Source organism: Penicillium psychrosexuale (genome assembly GCF_028828465.1).
Source record: "Penicillium psychrosexuale strain IBT 29551 chromosome Unknown utg000003l, whole genome shotgun sequence".
Classification (NCBI taxonomy): domain Eukaryota; kingdom Fungi; phylum Ascomycota; class Eurotiomycetes; order Eurotiales; family Aspergillaceae; genus Penicillium; species Penicillium psychrosexuale.
The window spans coordinates 2,432,042-2,450,736 of NW_026643188.1; the positions used below are offsets into that span (position 1 = coordinate 2,432,042).

An 18,695-nucleotide genomic window follows, 5' to 3' on the forward strand; every position below is an offset into this window, starting at 1 on the left:
CCAGTGATCGCTATAGTTATCCGAGGTTTATGACAGTTCGACTGCCTTCTTCGGTCTCACCGATCTATAGATGCTTGCGGTCTACTCCGTACTAAATTTTGGAAATTTGGTATAGGGCATGGCATGTATTGTTCAAGGAGTGACAATACTTTTCAGAACTCTGTATTATCTTTTTAATTGTTTCCTTTATCTGTAATCTATTTGCGGTTCGATAGGAAATAGTAAATGGTTTGCCAGTGAGTGCGTTGGCCGAAAGCGGCCTTCCATGGTCTGGGGTCCCCTTAATGTGGCTTCCCCGGATTTTGATCCCCGCAAAAGGTTGGGGACCTTTTTTGTATTTGATAGTTTGTAGTATGGCGGGAGTCGACATATTCATTCCAAAAAAAAAAAGTCATGGTACCCACCTATATGCCGAATGTGTACTTGTAAAAATATACCGCCCATCCGTAGCCTTCAGCTTGCAACTTATCTTCAAGCCTCAACAAAACATGTTTGATTAGGTGTATGTAATAGACTTTATTTTTAGTCGATATCTAAATATTCTGCGACCCAACACGGCTGACGGGGAAGCAAGTGACAAACCCGGATACATTGGCTTGATTGCAGGAGGCTCCAGATCAGAGCCTAACACACTGACAGGTGATCAGGTGCACAGAACAAACGAAACATAAAAATCGGCTCTAAGGCTTTGAACCCAACACCTGGTCAGCATCTACAGAGTGCCAGCACAAACGATCAAAGAGATCAATCGATCAGCTGGCACGTGGCGCGCTGTCAAAGAAGCCACAGTGACAACCGTACAGGAGAGGCTTCGTTCCCAATCAGGGGTTCGACTCCTGGTGGCCTAGGCTGCGTGTCGATGAAACCCTCCATCTTAACCAAAATCAGCAACCAAAGACAGCGATCTCAGCCCATCGTCCACCACAATCACACGCCGAGAGACTCCGAACCGAGAGATCTTTATACACAGCCGCTACAGCCCTTGTGGGCGAGGAATAAAAGCAAAGAGAGCTGTCAGAAGATAGCCGCCCTAAAGTAGCCACCGGATGCACATGGCCCGATGCAGTCGGCTTGCATTGTGGGGGTTGTTATTGGCCAGGCAACCTAGGATCACCACGTATATTATCTAGTTGTTTACGCGATACAAGAGTATAAAAGGAAGTAATTGTTTCTCTTCCATAGGTAACTAACCAGTTATATGGATCGAGGCTTTTAGTCAGGTGGTTTTGTGAATTGGGCTATTTCTGGTGACTGTTGTCTTTGATTACTTCGTATCTCCGACCATCACAACAAGCAAAAAGCAGTTATGACCTTTTCGGGAAAATGAATGGTTTCGGATTTGTACTTGCATCAGGTTTCAGCAAACATACTCTGAACAAAAGGAATTAATTGAAGATCTCGAAACAGGTGTCTGGAAGAGCAAATATGAAAATAACCCTAGTCATGACAGGGGCTGTTTGTTACCAACTCAAATACCAGTCAGGCAGAGCAAGTAAAGAAAGAGAAGACCGTAACCAACATTCATATGTATTTTTTTCTGGATTGTACTCCTTATGCTTCCCCAGAAACAATTTGCAATGACGAGGTGGCAGATGAAGTATAAAGCCCGAGTATGGAACCTTGCACAAGCTGCAACATCAAGGGAAGTGGGCCCGTAACGTTGGAAAAATGAGAACGACATGCCAGGGCTACCGAATATCTGGGAAGATGATCTGCAGAAACCATAGAGTGGATATATTATTGGGTCACAACTCCAAACAAGGGGAATTGTCGACGATCCGGGACCAGGGGCCGCGCAGACGAGATGGGCTAGACCTTTAGATGGTATGCATGGATGTGCTTTTCCTTTGCTACTTTGTGTAGGTTGAACGAGCAACAGAAATTACGCACATGACCATCTGAGCCCAAGCTATAATAATAGTTAGATGAGACTGCGATATTGAAGGGCAAGGGATGTTATAAAAAACAAAGACATGCACGCAATTCTAGAACGATCCTCGTCTAGGATAGGGATATATTGGGTGTCACCTGTTCCAGTGGAATATGATATTTTGAAGCCGACTACTCCGTATTTGCAGAGAGCTAAATGTATGAAAGAAGCCGAAGACATTCAGAAGAAAATGATCGTCGCGGATATGGGAATCCTGCTTCCGGCTGGATCGCAGAATTCAGAAACCCACATCCCATCTTCGTCTCAGCTAGTTTCACGGGGCCTATCAGCCTCGCGGATACAGCAAGCTTTCGATCTGGAAGATTCCCTGGATATCCCTAGTTGAAGGTCACATGCATTATAGATAGGCCGATCTTTGCAGAGTAGAGAGAACAGGGCGAAAGGACACGAACGCATCATTACGTACTTGGAGTACTCCGTACCTGGTAGAAGAATATCGCAAATGCATGTTGTTCCGCCTCACTTGGTATGAATGTTTCTAGATTGAGTTTATCAACTGTCCACCTGACTCTGTAAATCTAGAAAACTATGTCCCGCTTCGATTCCGCTGCCCGCGAGTATCCCTTGTTCGTACCAGTCAACTCTTAAACTCGCATACATATAGACTTCTTGCTCAAAGTCTCAAGTCTCAAAGTCTCAAATGATCCTTGATACGTGATCGGTCTCCCTTTTATAATTAATTATCGATTCGAATATATATATCAGACACTAAGATTTGATCCGAGCACAGACATTCAAGCCGGGGAAGCGGGCTACGAATAGAGTGGGAGAAATTGGGGGGATGTGATTCGCTGCCTCGTTGATGTGATACAAAGAGAACCCCTCGGGCCGTCTAAAAGTCGCGACATATCCTATCTACTACTCCGTATCATCGCTCAATTTTGCGATCTATACTCCGTATCAACATCCAAGACAAAGAGTTACGAGGCCGACACGGTGGTAATTCGTGATCGCCTTGAGCCCAAGGCCATGGGAATGAATAGGAGTAAATAATTGACGATACTTACCCTCCCGTACACCGTTATCCGCTAGATGTTTGGTCATTCAAGATGGTGACAGTCACCGGCTGTCACATTGGAAGAGTGACTCCGTTAGTTTGTTGATGCGAAGCACGTTGATTCGGGACCAGTGACACATTTAAGCTTAATCTGTCGATTCAAAATTACAGGTTCCAGGTCCTTTTATTGATTATTTGCTGTCGAATCCCTGATAGAGCTCTTTGTTACATCTAGGTATGATACGATGGGAGGTGAGCCAATATGCTGTATGACAGTGATACTCGCCTGATAGGGGATCTAGATACCCCTGAGGCTTCGAGTTCGTGTAGATAGATTCGGAAAGCTGATAGTATTTGTTTTCGTGCTAGTACCTAGGTAGCTCACATCATTATTGGGTCGGGCAGGTAGCTGTCATCTCAAGCCGTTGCGCGAATCAATGAGCTAAGGACTACAATGACAAGATAAGAGAAATGGAGATGGGGCCCTTTCCGTGTCACATGAACTAAGGTGATTGGCGATGCATCAACATAGCCCAAAGCCCAAATCTAGGAGCCAGTACGAGTAGATCTCAAGAGAACCAGATGGTAAAAGACGGGAAAGTCACGAGCCCCTGAGGTGGCGCGGTTCCTGGAACCCCACATCATGTGACGAGACCTGCGCGTGACTTTGCCACTTTATGAGCTGTCCGTTCGGCTTATTATTGTTCATATTAGACAGAATATGGTCATTGTACCTGGATACGCGAGTTGCACGGCATGCGATTGTGGGTACTGATACCCCAGCTCCCGAATTTGTCCTATCAACGCTATGTGGAGCTATTGCAATCCTGAAGCGCGCTCCTTGTTATGGCCTGCGCCTACTCCGTACATCAGGTGCCATCTGCCACGGCCCTAGGCTCGGTCTCATTCCGCTTTGGCGCCTCCGTCTGCCCGTGGTCATTTCATGACAACCATGGTATTGTACAGCGCATATAATAATGACACATCTGAGTCTGACTGGTTCCCCATCTCCTGCGGGAATCCTTTTAGACCTCGGTACCCTGGTATCCTATGCCCTGGTCCAAGTGGGGCGTGACTTTCCATTTCCCCAGTCCCAAGCTATTGGCAGCCGCACCCTTAACGCGATCGTTATGCAGTGTGCCTGCCCAGGTGGTTTAATGAGGTATCTTACGTGCGGTTCCATAATACCATCTGGTACCACCCGAATAGTAGCCAGTGAGACAGGAGCTGGACGTGTGGACGAGTAGATGAGTCAAGAGAGATGGGTTCTTTCATTGCACTTCGTTGTTGCCCTTATCAGATTGATTGTCGAGATGACTTCCATATGCCATGGACTTGCTGTGTAAGCTTCGCAGATAGGGAGGGGGTCAGCAGCTATGAAAAAATCAGGCTGCATAAGCCCAGACAATGCTTCGCATCCTGTAGATGATTGTGTAGTGTCATACATCCGCAGGGTTACGTCTGTTACGAACGAACTGTTTTGAACGAATCAGACGACTCCGGTAGTTTTTTTGTGGTGAAAGAAAATGCACAGTTATTGACTGGCTGATACCTTTTTGACTGGGATCTTCTACTAAGGAAACGAAATATCAAACGAGCTTCATACAGCTATTCCGATGAACCGATTTTAGACTGATTTTCTCATCCATATCCCCGCAAATCTTATTGAAGTCTGGTTACAATTTTAGAGTCTTAGATGATGACAGCTTAATCATACTCCGTATAATGACAGGGAATAACGACTTGGTCAGATCAGTTACTTATATAGATAGGAGCTATTTTCTCTTATAGTCAGGGATCTCATGGTGTAATATCACATGATAGATGAAACGTGCGCCTGGTGCGACTTTGCCCTGATCGGCCTTCCAGGCGCCCGGGTACAGTAGGGAAAGATGGTTCCTTTCCGCCAGTCCGGGCCTAAGGGCAAGGGTTGCTGTAAGCGTTCCACCCCCGTGACAGAAAATCTTCTAACGTATTCTGGCCTGCTGTCAATTCATTTCTCTTCAGAGAAACCAACACTACAATGACAGCTGGCAGACTCGTGACGATGTAGCCTAGGTTTGTGACACTCTCGACTGTCGTGTCCTATTTGGATAGTCAAAGATAGAAAATCTAACCAGGATGTGTCTATTCGGAAGATAAGAAAAGAGAAAGGGCGGTAAGGCTTACTCCCTGCTTCAAGTGAAGCTGTGGCTGACTTTCTCTTTTTTTTTCATCCACATGATTGAGGCCTAAAGTAATTTCCTAGAATATCCCTCGGAATCCTCACCGATGAGAGATGTGTAGATAAAATATACCTGTTTTGAAACAAAGCAATGCATCTAAAACGGAAAACGATCTACTATGGAAGAGGTACGCTGGTTCCCCGGCATGCAGCAGGGCTTGGAACTATCCCTTTCTCCTGGGCAATAGCTGCTTGCGGGGGAAAAAGCTGGGGAATAACACAGATCTCAGCCGGAATCAACAAAAATCAAACAGCCATTAGAGGAATGAGGCGCTTATAGGGAAGTGTATAATTTCCACCGGAATTATTTATGTTTCGATGTCTAACTATAACCTTGAGCTCATGACAATTCATACTTCCGGCCATGATAGGCTCGAGAATGAACGAGCCTCAAGTCCCATATCGGTGACCACAACGTGGCCTGGGATCTTAGACCGATCCCTAGTCTTTTGAACGCAGTGTACCCCATAGCCCGAGTGTAGAGCGTCCGTGACGAAAATAGCTTAAACGCGACATCAGTTTGGCAGGTCAGCGGGACCATCGACCCTGTCAGCACCAATAACTAGCAGTTTGACAGTTCATCAGTCAGTAGACCTCTTTTCTTACATACAGGAATGAAGAATGGATTGTCAGTGGCGAGAAGTAATGTCCAACGACCATTGAGATACATGAAGTGGCGTAGAGAGAGCCCTGGTCTGGACTTCGGGACAGTCACTGCAACTACCGCGTCGGAGTGTTGCCGTCTTTCGATCAGTACATTTTGGCATTTTCTTTCTATTATTTTATCATTTATATATTTTCTTTGCCCGACAGGTCACAGGCACTTAAAGCTTTGATGATTTCTCATTCTTTGATATGAATGTGGAAGCAACTACCATTCGGGAGTTCAACTTTAGCACTAGAGATTGAAATTGAAGCTTTGCAGGGAACTTTGATTTCAACGTTGGACGGTTCAATAGTTAGGTAATCAGTACTCCGTGGATCGAAACGGAAACTGGTATTGACATTACAGAGGTATTTTTAGGCGGAAGGAAAGGGAAAGGAAAGTCTAAAGTAGTGGTGGAAGACGGTTAGAACCATGGTAAGGTGTATCCGAATACATGGAACAGGTATCGATGTAATTCAGGGCCCCGTGATGCGATAGAATTTTCCCCTTCACCGACCGTTATCCTCGGCCTGGCGTTATTTCGGCCTTTTAGTATTTTTGACTTTTCGATTATCTCTCTCCTTGTATTGTCATGTTCTTACCAAAAATTCGCAAAATTCCTATTCTTTTCTTAAAAGGGATATATTGCAATTTTCGATTTTCGATTTTCGATTTTCGTTTTTGATTTTTTGATTTTCGAATTTATTACCGTCCCCCTCTCCTTCCACTCCACTCCACAAGTGCCGCCCCCCGTCATTCTTATTATCGTTCCGACTCCCTTTCTCTTCCTCTTCTATTCTCCAGATCCTTCTAACAGTTCACCTCACTCTCCCAACCTACAATCTCTCTCACACCCGTCAATCCCGAAGGTTCATCTCAATCCGGTCTCTCGATACCCGCTCCGTTTCTCCGATTCTTCGCCCCGGAATCTCCGCACAGTGGCGCTCTGACGGAAAACTGACGGACATTCGACACCCGATCCTTCATCTTGCTTTAAAATCCAAGTTCTTTCACGATCCGCATCTTTCGTGTGAGCATTCGATTGAATCCTAGGCGCCAAACCCGATTGATCGACCCTTGCAACACATCTCAGGGCCCAGACTCAAATTTCAAGGCCCATCCAGTAACCAGTTGATTCTTACGAACTTTCACTACCGCATCTTAAGCGCCGTACGACCACTATCGGGGGAGACGGCGACCCTGGAAACATCAATCAACGATTCTCAATCACTACAATCGCGAAAATGCCTTTAACGGCATCAGTTCTGACGGTGGACGCGGACAATATCCATAAGGTGGATACCGCGAACGCTCAAAGTCTTCATGGGATGTGGATGGGTAAGTGACAATTCTGCTGGTTGAGGGATATCTTGTTTTGCTGACTTCTCGCGCAGTCTTTTCAAAATGTGCCGACTACATGGACCAGGGCCGTCGACTTGAAAATCTCAGTTGGCGGTTGTGGACGCGCGAAACCTTCTGCGTCGAACCGGAAAAGTCTAACAGCACTTCTGCCCTCCCATTGCTACGATCCGAAGCTGCGGATTTGCCCGAACTCTCCGCCAGTGTCGAGTCGGCCGCGTCTGATCAGGCCGAGCGAATCGAAGCTCACATCAAGCGTCCCAAGTTCAACGACTACCGACCGGCTGTCGTTCGAGAGGACTCACTAGCAAGCCTAGGCCGTGGAAAGGAGAAGCACATCACATCGTTGGATTTGGAGCGGATGGTCCTCAACATTAAGGAAAAGAAGCAACTGCAGCCTATGCCTCCTCACGTCGAGCCTGCTGCCCCCGTTGTCGACATCACTCCTCGCCCATCCACCCCTACCCCTCCTTCCGTCTCTACCGCTCGTCAAGTTCCGAAGTTCTCCGTCCGACCGACCCCATATCCCCATGAGTCGACTGAGTCTTGCTCGACGACTGCCCCCGAGGGCAACGATAGCGACACTGCACAGGTCAACGCGTCCGATACCAGTGTCTCATCTTCTGGCATTCTTTCTAGCCGGCCGCAATTGGTCAAATCTACTAGCATTGTTCGTGGATTCTCACCATCACACATCTCATCTTCATTTAGATCGCAACCAAGATTGTCTATCGATCCTAGTCCTTCCCGTGCCGCTACACAATTGAAGCCGTCGGCATTGAGGAAGAAGGGAGGCATGTTTACACTAGGCGGCTCCTCTGGGGATGACGATGAAAGCTCATTTGAAGAGCGCATGGTTCCGGCTCAGGAGAACGCGAACGGTGGAGGGTTGAACCCGAAAACCAGCAACCCAGAATCTACGAAAAAGACTGCCTCCTTCAGCAATCAGGTCTCGTCCCACATCATTCCTAACTTGAAGGACATCAGTCGATCCGACGAAGACGCCATTGAGACCGATGATGAAGTCTCAGAGAGTGCGATTGAAGATGATGAAGATTCTGATTGGGAAGATTCAATCACTGAAGGTGGCGGGTCTAGCGTTGACGATCAAGGAGGGATGTTCCAACGGGTTGATTCCCGGCCCAACCTGGTCTCGCGCCGCTCGATGCTTACTATGATGATGCACCAGCCGGCCCGCATGCAAGGAAACGCGTTCCGGTCCAGCCCCGCACTTCAACGCTCGCGGTTGACCTCACCCAGTGGTCCATCTATTCCCCAGTCACCTCCTGACAGGGAAGAGGAAAGCTTAGTCATGCGTGGTCCTGATGTTCCCCGATCGAAGCCTATTGTCATGAACACCAACGCTTCGCAGTCTATGGCACACTCTCCGCGAACCACCCGTCGTAACATGCTTGCTACTGAATTGACGGAGTCTCTCCGCCGACATCTTCTCTGGGAGCGCCAGCAGAAGAGCGCGACTGCGAACGCTTTCCTCAAGCGTCGCCACACCGCCCACGACATGAAGAACCTTCAGGATTACCCTGGTCCCAAGGGTCCACACAAGGGAGTTGGTCCGAACCAGGCTAGTGCTGATGCAGACCCTAATTCTGCCAACTTTGACCTGGGCAAGAATGGCTCCTGGACCAACTACACCACTGACTACGGCCCCTGGGAGTACCATGTGAAGGGATGGTAGTTCATTCGCTGCGATCCACCTCACCTACGCGCTTTTCGAATTTCCACAGACTTGCTTTGCAACACAGCACAGCTTTTCTTTCTTGACACGTACGATCACGATCATGCATTGCATATATGGCGCAAATCTGGGATTCTTTTTCTTTCTGCTTTGTTTTTCTCGATCTCATCGGCTCCGGGGGCCGGGATGTCATCATGACATTCATTGGGCGTTTGTCCTGCATGGAGGTTATGGAACATCAATTTCGAGGGCTATTTTCTTCTTACGACCTTAATATCCATGTACAGTTCATATCCCTCGTCCTTTTTCAGGTCATCAACGGTTGATGGCACAACATGGGTCTTGTCTCTTTGCGTCTCGCTTTCCAAGATATTTCCGGGTGGCTTTTTCATGCCCGGAGAGTTCACCAAAAAAAGGTGTTTTATTGCTATCATCTATCTCAGCGCTGCGTCTCTTGCTGCATGACCATATTTGACTGCAGAAAACGCCTAGCATTTGTTTCCCACTCCCGATTATCATCGGAGAGGTAGTCGTTTTTTCTTTCTCCGCGATACCTGATACCACAACGTTTATGTTTTCCAATTCTTCATCCGGCACCGATCTTCGCGATCCCGCCAGAACTTGTACGCTACCTGATGACAGCTAAAAACAAAAATTCAATGAACGAAATCAGAGAAAAGCTGTCCTCACCTGCATGTCGTATTTCCTTGACTGCAGGCTTAGATATCAGAAGAAGAGGCTTGCATATGCCTGGATTGGCGGTCTGGATCTACGTACCGTAGTAGATAGCTATAGCTCTGCTGCAGAGAGGCACGGAGGATAGCAGAGGTGCGCACAGCCATCCGTGCGATAACGGTGCCGGATCAATCATGTGGAAATTCAGGGTTAACTTTGTGGCGCTGACACGTATGAGAGATGAGTCTATCGCATAACACTGATACCTGTCTGCATGTACTTATTCAAGTGGTTATGATCCATTTGGATTACATTGCCTAACTACGTGGGTTAAACGATACTAGACTACATATATACTTATTCAGAATAGCTTATACTGAGTACATCTACAAGTGCCGTATGTTGTACTCCCCATAACCAAGAAAATCAGGGTTGGTCTACAACCACACCCGGAGGCATCCACAAAAGAAACGATAGAGTTACACTCCTGAATCAAATCATCGCATATCCCTAAATGCGGTACCACCTGCCTAGACAGGTATTTATAAGAGTTTAGCCATGAATTCATGAATGGACGTTTCAGTGATAATCTCCGCCGATCCCAGGGCGCCAAAAATAATAAAGGTCAGGTGGGATGCAAAAAAAATCAATACAGGGGTCAATCAAAAAGCACCGCACCTAATATCCCAGGGCCCGTTCGGAATCTTGAAAAAGATGCCAAAAGTACCTATCTTTCCCGAGAAGCGAACAGTTCGCGCAGATCTAGAACACAGACCAGAAACTCGGATTTCTTTTCTAATTATGGATTTGACCATATGTCATATCACGGTCTTCTAACGCTGAAAGGTCGTGACATTGATAGTTGATATTACAAGCTAATTTAACCCCGTACAGCCCCGAAGTCTTTACCGAAGAGAAGTGTCCATAGCCGTTCCATAACCATAACCGACCCGATCGACCGGCGAGATCCCTCGGTGCAATACTCTTTATTCGGCCTCACATTGGCCCTGGCACATACGAGAAGCTATGTCACCTTTGCATTAGTTTATGCCAGAGCTCCCGCGGCAGTCGGGAGGTGGTGGTTGACTTGCGATCGACTCGACGACTTAAGTGCTCAGTCCGCGGTGGCTTTCTCGCCCTGCATGTTTCGCAGGGCCAGCTCCTCGGAGGTCCCGGGGGTGAGGGTGATTGGATTGGGCTTGCACTCTGTGGCTGGCAAGGTGAGTTCTAGGCCTGTTGATACTTATACTTTTGGGATTTGTATCTTCCCTGCTTTTGCGTTGAATCCGGGGGCTTACTTAGGCGTGGGGTTGTGCTACTGGTACTCCGCACGATGTACAAACTACTATGTACCTACTCTCAGGGGATGTAGGAGGGAATCACGTTCCGCTGGACGGCCTCATTATGACACTATGAGTAATTGTGATTGTTGTCTACATGGAGATCTTTTACATGGATCTTGCCTGGGTTATGCGTGTTTTCATCATGATTTTGCCTTCGCTTACATTTTGCCATGTCTTACTGGCAGTAGTTGCCTGAAGGATGAAGATTGACGTGTAGATCTTGACTAATTATCACGTTGATGTCATTATTGGCATAATTGCGTTTCCATGTGCTTTCTCGGTTGGATTTGCTTATTCCCATCAAGAGATGTGTGAGGCCTCGAGATGTGTCAGAGGGTAAATCAGAGTGGCGTGCAATGCCAATAGAAGGAGCCTTATGGGGTATACATCGTAACCCTTAGTATGGGGGTTTACCGGGTGTCCACAGTAGTCATGTGGTAGCTGCACATGACCGGTGCACATGATCCGGGGGTGGAGCCGCTGGATTTTGACGCCCAAGATCTATTTCTATGTGTTATGTCGTACGTGTCTTGACCTCCGTCGACTATCTTCCACGTCTCATCTCGTCTTTAAATAATACCGGTAGACACCAATTTGACCTAATATTATCTACGCTACGGGGTAGTCCACCCCATGTCCCGCAGTGTCCCAGCAAATGACGTATGTACAACTCCCTTCTCCAACTTTGAACTGATGTGGGGATGAAGACTTTTTCCTCCTAAAACTCCCGACATCATCTCCATTCTAGGAACGTCTCCAGTCTGTCCGGTCATATCCGAGCCGTGGGGCTCCAATACATAGAACCATTCACTGCCGGAGAAACAAAGGAGAAACAAGCATCTGACAACCAAACGAAGCCAATAACATGGATATAACAGATCTCATGTTCTCTGTACTCACCGAGGAAAAGCAATATTGACTCAATATAGCCCAGATCAATACTTTTATCCCAAGCCCCTTTCTTCCATGCTGATCCAATGACAGTGAATCATTTAAGATGAAACAAGAGCCTCCTCTAGAACCATCACCAAACCTCTATATGTTGTACATTGCGTTCGCATTCCAGCCTCCATCTCTAGAATCCACCTGCCCAGTTAGGGCTAACTCCTCCCTTTCCCGGCCAGAAGAGTCTTTCTTCATCTTAGCTTCATACAGCAAAGTGGGTATCACGGTGGATCACTCCGAACCAGGGACAGGCAGGATTCGCTGTCTCCTTTTTCACCGGTACTGAAATTTTCTAATTGACGCCGCACGGAGTACACGCATGACAACTTCGGCTCCGCATTTCCTATTTGGGGCTTAATACAACTTGTTACATACATATGTTATGGGTACCGCGTACTAACCCCCACGGACCTCTCCACGATCAGGGCTTCAAGAAGAGGCGTTGTTGGAAGAAAAAGTGGATGTCGCCTGCTTGGCAGTGCTTGCTGTACGATTGACGAATTGACGCCTAACTGGCTCATCGGGTTGGTGATGTGCGCCCGACGTGCAATCGGCAAGCCGATGTAGCTGCAGCATATCCCCGAAAGCTACGATATGCAAGGATGCAAGGATATCGCGCTCGTGAGCTCGAAATAGGGCGTCTTGTCGGTGTTCAAGGATCGAGGCACTTCGCATACAGCTTTGATCGCTTTGTCCAGGCTCTTCGATGATTGAGGCGAATCCAAGACGCGCAAGAGTCTCCGTTGATTTCTTCTTGATCGTCCTCCGTTATGAAGTGATCGGCCAACCACGACCCATACAAACCCTGTCTAGGCCTCTCGAGCTCTAGAACAGAGCCGATCCTTGCTTTGGCGCGGATTTATTTTAAGAGTTGGACTAGCTACGCTTTGCAGAATTCTTGTTATTCAATTTAGGGGACATGTCGAAAATTTTAGTATTAGTGCTGCAAGATTCATATCAGCTGTTCCAAACCACTTCACGACATTTGCCACTACAATATATGCACAACATCCCATGTTTCGTGGCTGTTCCGAATGATATTAGTATTCGGCGAAATCCCGAACGAGGCGATCGGGATTGGCCCCCACCTGTTTTCCCTGGGCCAAGAAAGGCGACATTCACACTGAATCTGCAAATCTCAACACAATTACAGCACCTGTGATTGGCCAGAATTATTATTCTAGGCCGTCCGGTGGAGACGAATCACGTGTATCAGCTATGTATTCTAGGAGCTCTGTACTCCGAAACCCCGCAAGATCAATATCTTGAATTGCTGCCATATTGAGAGAATCAAATAATATTACATGTATTAATTGTATTAAATATCAGGAGGTATCATATATTCCGTAGGGCATATCAGTATATAGAAATGCCGGCATGAGCTCAACCTCGAAAGCTGCAAGCTATCCATGGTCAAACGCGCCAACGCCCATGGAAGACCGAGCGCGATTTGGAAGGCTTCTGGAAGGACGATCCGGTTGGCCGATGAATTCCAGGTCCGATTCGCGCTTTTCCGCTTTCGGTGTTTACCTTACGGTATTGTATTCGTCTCTTACAGTACCATATTTGTACAGCGGAAGCCCAGTACCGCGGAGCGGAGCTCCCTTATCGATGCATTGACCGAGGCTCAACCCAAGTACGGAGTACCCATGGATGTTCTCGGTATATTGTACTTTGTATCCTTGTAGCTTGATGAGGAGTTTCTGATGGAACATTTTTATCTTCTTTAAAGCAGCTTATCTTATTTTAAATTCACAGCTGGCAATCCAGGGCTATAGGGAATGTTACATCTAAGACAGAAGTATATCTTGTAACTCCCCGATCCTGTCTTACTAGCGGTAGCCACAGGGCTTATGCATAGAATACAACATTAGAGGTCCCACTGTACATCCGAGTGACCTCCAGATAGCCTCGCCAAAACCATTTACGCCACAGCTATTATTGTGTGGGATTTCAGAGTTTCCTCCAGATTAAAGTGGGATCATCTTAGTATGCACTGTCCAATTTTCGCGGGCTTGGCTCCACTCCCTAGCTCTTCGAAGGTCGCTTTGCTCTTACCTTATTAGGTACGCAGGCCATGCATGGACACGGTCCCGAAAAGAAACCAAGATATATAGCCGTTATATCTAGTGGGATCGATGTTGCATCCCGGTTAAACGCGTACCCTGGCACCCATCGCGCAGGATGGAGTTCTAGAAACTCGAAAGCGAACCCCTCATCTTCTCCGCGCAACGCGGACCGACCGCTATCCGTGACTGGTGGCCGTTGAACATAGTGCGCTGAGCTTGTTGCGCCCGTCGGGTCGTATTCGTCTCTCGGTGATGTTTATCTTTTTCTCTCCTCGCATGGCTTCGCCGGGGCTGGGTCCTTGTTAAGGGGATATCCCCCGGCATGGATGTGGGAGATAAGGCGGGTGCCGCGCTCTGCGTGGTATATGCTCTGCTGGCAGATGGAATTCGGAATCATGTTTCCCTCTTCGCTCTTTTTCGAATGGCTTTTGTTTCATGTATTCTACATGCATTGGTGATGCGCAGGAAGATTATTGCCAATCAATGCTAGTACTTGGTTGGTTTTGGCTTCCTGTTGTGGCCTCGAGCAGATGATGTGCTTTAAGACCTGCACGCCACAGCATTAGGTTGGGATTTGGATGTGAAATGACGAAACCTACTTTATATAGTTGAGATGATATTCAATGTGAGGACCATGCAATGACTATCATTATTAAGATTTGTGAGCCTGCACTTGTACATTGTACAACATACGATGAAGGCATTAATGTGTACTGGGGCTGAATAGGGAGACTCCATATTAGAACATCCCCGAACATTTGGAGACCTTCAACTAGAAACCTCCAATCCACCTGGGCGAATCGATTCATTGTGACTCACAGCTAACACTATGACTGGAAATGAGTGAATGTGAAGGCGAATGAGATCATCGGTTCCGCCTGAAGTCTTGGCATTCGACTGCCAGTAAAACTGTAAACAACTATAACTTCTTGTATAGCTTCATATCTTCAGACCTTAAGATAACTACCACTGCTTATTTGTGACCACTTTGACATTCGACGTCACGTGGCTGTATCTCTTCACAGTTTTCCCTCCGTTTTATTCTTGCTTAGCGCCGTGACTTCAAATATCGCTACAAGAGTTCAGACGGTCGCACACCTCGGCTTACTTACTGTGCAGATCTGGTCCTGTCGATCTCCTCAAGGTCACCCGATCTCTGCGTTGGCAGCGCGCGTCACCTCCAAGTCGCCCAGAACCCGGCCATTCCATTCTGGATCATCTCTCGCAACACGGCTCGAGGCTCAGTTTCAGTATGGAGAATAGGTCATTTGACGAGGCGGGTCCAACACCCCAAGGTATGTCAAAGCAAAATTCTATTATTGGCTCCTAAAAGCCATCTCGCCGGAAGCTTTTCTCCCAATCAATTCTACGAGATCTACTTGGGCGGATTCACTGGCTCTCGTATTTTCAGCCCCCCTGTTGCATGTCCATGCACCACATGTTGCATCCGCCACAAAGCCTATCAGTTCTCATGTTATCTTCTCCGAAGGCTTCGTTGGCGTGCAGGGTGGCCCCGGTCTGCCAATATGCCTGGATCGGAGTCGGCCGCCCGCAACTCTTTGTGATCACACGCTCATGATACTTTTGTTCAATAGGTACAGCGCTGCCATCCTCTTTGATAAATGATGAGTTGTCAGCGGTCCGGTCGCATGGCGTTGCATCCACCGATGAAACGAGTGCTGCTCGCCAGTCATCGATCCAGCGGAAGAAATGTCGCTTTTTCAAAACCAAAAAGGGTAAGTCTACATTCTGAGTTTCTGTCTGTAAAGGATCTTTGCCTGTTTTTTCCCTATGCAATTATCAACGCGTCATTGAATATGGACTTGGGTGCCACAAACAAGATCCTGTACACAGGATCACCCGAAGGGGCACTTATACCGAGGCTATGACCAGAATTGCACGATTGATCTGTGCTTTAACCCTTTGCGCATGTATTCTCGGTGCTTGTCATTTGATAAGAGGGCGTGTTCAGATCATATGCTAACATTCCTCAAGGATGCCGAATTGGAGCAGCATGTCCGTATTTACATGATATCTCGGCCATTGAGACACCAGCCAATTCCTCGGGAAATGAAAGCCAGACCTCGGCACAAGATATTGTCACTAGGGTCGAGAAACTGAACGTTGGGAACCAGTCGAAGCAGGCCTCTGCCGCAGCTGCTGTCCAGCCCCAAAGACCGGTTTCGAAACTGGAGCAGTCAGATCCAAGAGAGTTTCAGATCAACCAATTGAGGCGGCGTTACCGTCCACAGGAAGTCAATGATACTCAAGGTTCTACTTTAACCTTCGGCTTGGTACCTTCTGATCCGGACTTCCCATTTGAGCTTGAAAGACTCCAATGTGTGCTTCATGTCCCAAGCTCATACCCGAAAGGGCGGCCCACGCTTGCAGTGACCAATTCTGAAATGGAAGCGGCGTATCAAGCAAATGTCGTCAGAGGTTTCAATGATATTGTTGATTTTACATACCGCACCAATGGCCGAGGAACTCTTTTGGGTTGGCTGAACAGTCTGGACAAAAAGCTTGAATCACTGCTAACCACACTGGAGCGGGGGCCGACACTGAAGTTTTTCGCTAACGTTGGTGATGGATCTACGACCAAAGAACCTACTAAGGCCCCGGAGAAGACTTTAACCCAGCCAGACTCGTCTCAAGGTCATGGTAGAACGCCGAGTGCTGCTGCTAAACCAACACCACAGCCACGAACTGTAGTACCTAAACACACAGCCGAAGCAAAAGCTACAGCCGAGAAGAGAAGAGCAACCGAGACAAAACAGCTCGAGGCGCGCCTTGGAAGACTGCCGATGTATCAAAAACTGCAAGATGGCAGGACATACGTTATTCCACTCCAGCCAACTAAAAAGGACCGCCTGCCACGAACACTTCAAGCGCTCAAGACCGTGAAATTGATCGTGCCACAACTCTACCCACTCGAACACAGCTCGATCAAGTTGCAAGGAGTCGAAGGCCCCGAAGTGAAAGCCACAGAAGTGGGATTTACTCAGTGGGTAGAACAGACTTCGCAGCTGAGTCTGGTATCTCAGATCAATTATCTAGCGAGCAATATCCATAAGTTTGCTGAAACACCCTTACCAAAAGAGCAGGGGCCCGTGGATGATATACCTCTGACTGTTGAAGAGGACGAGGATGAGGTTGTGGAAGAGCCTACAAAAGCACCTGCCGTGCCCTTAACCCAAGATAATGAAGACAAGCCACATCTTGTTGTCATTCCACGGCCACCCGAATGGTCGGTTCCTAATCCCAACAGTGGCGCCGACGGGACATCGGGCGAGTCGAGTTACGAGGAAGACGAGTATTCAGATGAAGAGGAAGACGAAGAAGGTGGTGCACCCGTTCCCGCATCAGTGGACAACAACGCGCCCGGACGAGGCATCGCACTTTCCTTCCCATTCTTAGAGCTCTACGGAATTGAGCTTCTGGAACTCACGAGCCTCAATATTACAATCAAATGTGACAGATGTAAGGTGGCGGTCGACATCAAGAACGTGCCACAAATTACCGATGAGAAGGGCCAGATGCCAAAAATGGAGTCGTGCAGGAAATGCGCTAATAATATGAGCGTTGGTGAGTACATCCAACCTCATTCTCCTTTTCGTGATGGGTTGCTGACTTTCATGTGCAGCATTCCGGAGGCAGTTGATGCATTCTCATGCCAATCGTGCTGGCTACCTTGACTTGGGCGGCTGTACGATTGGGGACATGCTCCTTAGGTTGGTTCGCGCAACATCATTAAAGTGCTATTTTCTAACCCATCTCGCTATAGCGACTTCATCCCAACTTGCTCCGAGTGCTCGACCCCCCATCCGGCACCGGGTATACCTGCAGTTCGCGGCGAGAGTGCCATGGGTACATGTCGCGAGTGTCATCGCAAAATGGGTAGGTATGATATGCAGTGTCCGTTGTTTGGCTACTAACATATCCAAATTTAGTTTTCAAGATCCCGGAGGTAAAATTCCTTCTGGTAGGGAATGCAGCAGGTAAGTCCCGATATATTGAGCCCACAGGAGACGCTTTTTACTCATTGCTGTATTATCTAGTCACCTCTCGTGGAGCCCTCCCTCCCAAGAGAAAGGTTCGTATAATCTACAGCGTGTATCATCACGATAAAATCTAACAATTATCTCAGCCCCAGGAAGTCCTCGGTATTGTCGCAGGACAAGAACTTCCGCGTCGCGGTCGTTGCCAGCACTACGCCAAGAGTCAACGCTGGTTTAGGTATGTGGTCCTCTATCCATGAGTTGGTAGCACTCGAAAAATAGGTTATACTGACCCCTGTACAGATTCAGCTGCTGCTCAAAGGTTTTCCCTTGTGACAAGTATGGTTTCCTACTAAATGCATCTCCATCCTTTTTCAAGTGCTTATTGGTTTACCTAGATGCCACGATGCGGAAACCGACCACCCGAACGAACACGCAAATCGTATGATATGTGGCTACTGCTCCCGCGAGCAAATCTACAGGCCTGAGAACTGCGGTATTTGCAAAGCAGTCTTGATTGGAAAGGCAGGTAGTGGGTTCTGGGAGGGCGGAAAAGGAACGAGAAATCGGACTCTAATGAGTCGGAAAGGTATGTCTCTCATATTAAACTTCCTGCGAGTGCACTCATCTAATGGGGCTCTAGATCCGAGGAAATTCAAGCGGATTGGAGCCAATGCTCCCACTTCGAGTTCATCGAAGCGGAAGTAAATGAATAAAAACGAGATTAAGACTATTGTATATTTCAATATATCAAGTACAATAGTTTATTTCAATCTTAAAAAACCCTTTCCT

At 47.5% G+C, this 18,695-nt stretch overlaps 2 protein-coding genes across 2 annotated transcripts; both read left to right on the plus strand.

Annotated features, from left to right (window-relative positions):
• Nucleotides 1-7,062: 7,062 nt before the first annotated feature.
• N7518_004844 (uncharacterized protein) lies at nt 7,063-8,873 on the plus strand (the record flags this gene model as incomplete). Its single annotated transcript, XM_057185771.1, has 2 exons — nt 7,063-7,156; nt 7,213-8,873. 2 exons carry the CDS (start codon nt 7,063-7,065, stop codon nt 8,871-8,873), a joined length of 1,755 nt encoding a protein of 584 aa, XP_057042541.1.
• A 6,284-nt stretch (nt 8,874-15,157) lies between these two features.
• Nucleotides 15,158-18,611, plus strand: N7518_004845 (CHY zinc finger protein; the record flags this gene model as incomplete). Its single annotated transcript, XM_057185772.1, has 12 exons — nt 15,158-15,200; nt 15,317-15,421; nt 15,501-15,641; nt 15,901-17,490; nt 17,549-17,636; nt 17,690-17,802; nt 17,856-17,903; nt 17,964-17,998; nt 18,053-18,141; nt 18,207-18,242; nt 18,302-18,492; nt 18,547-18,611. 12 exons carry the CDS (start codon nt 15,158-15,160, stop codon nt 18,609-18,611), a joined length of 2,544 nt encoding a protein of 847 aa, XP_057042542.1.
• Nucleotides 18,612-18,695: the final 84 nt, after the last annotated feature.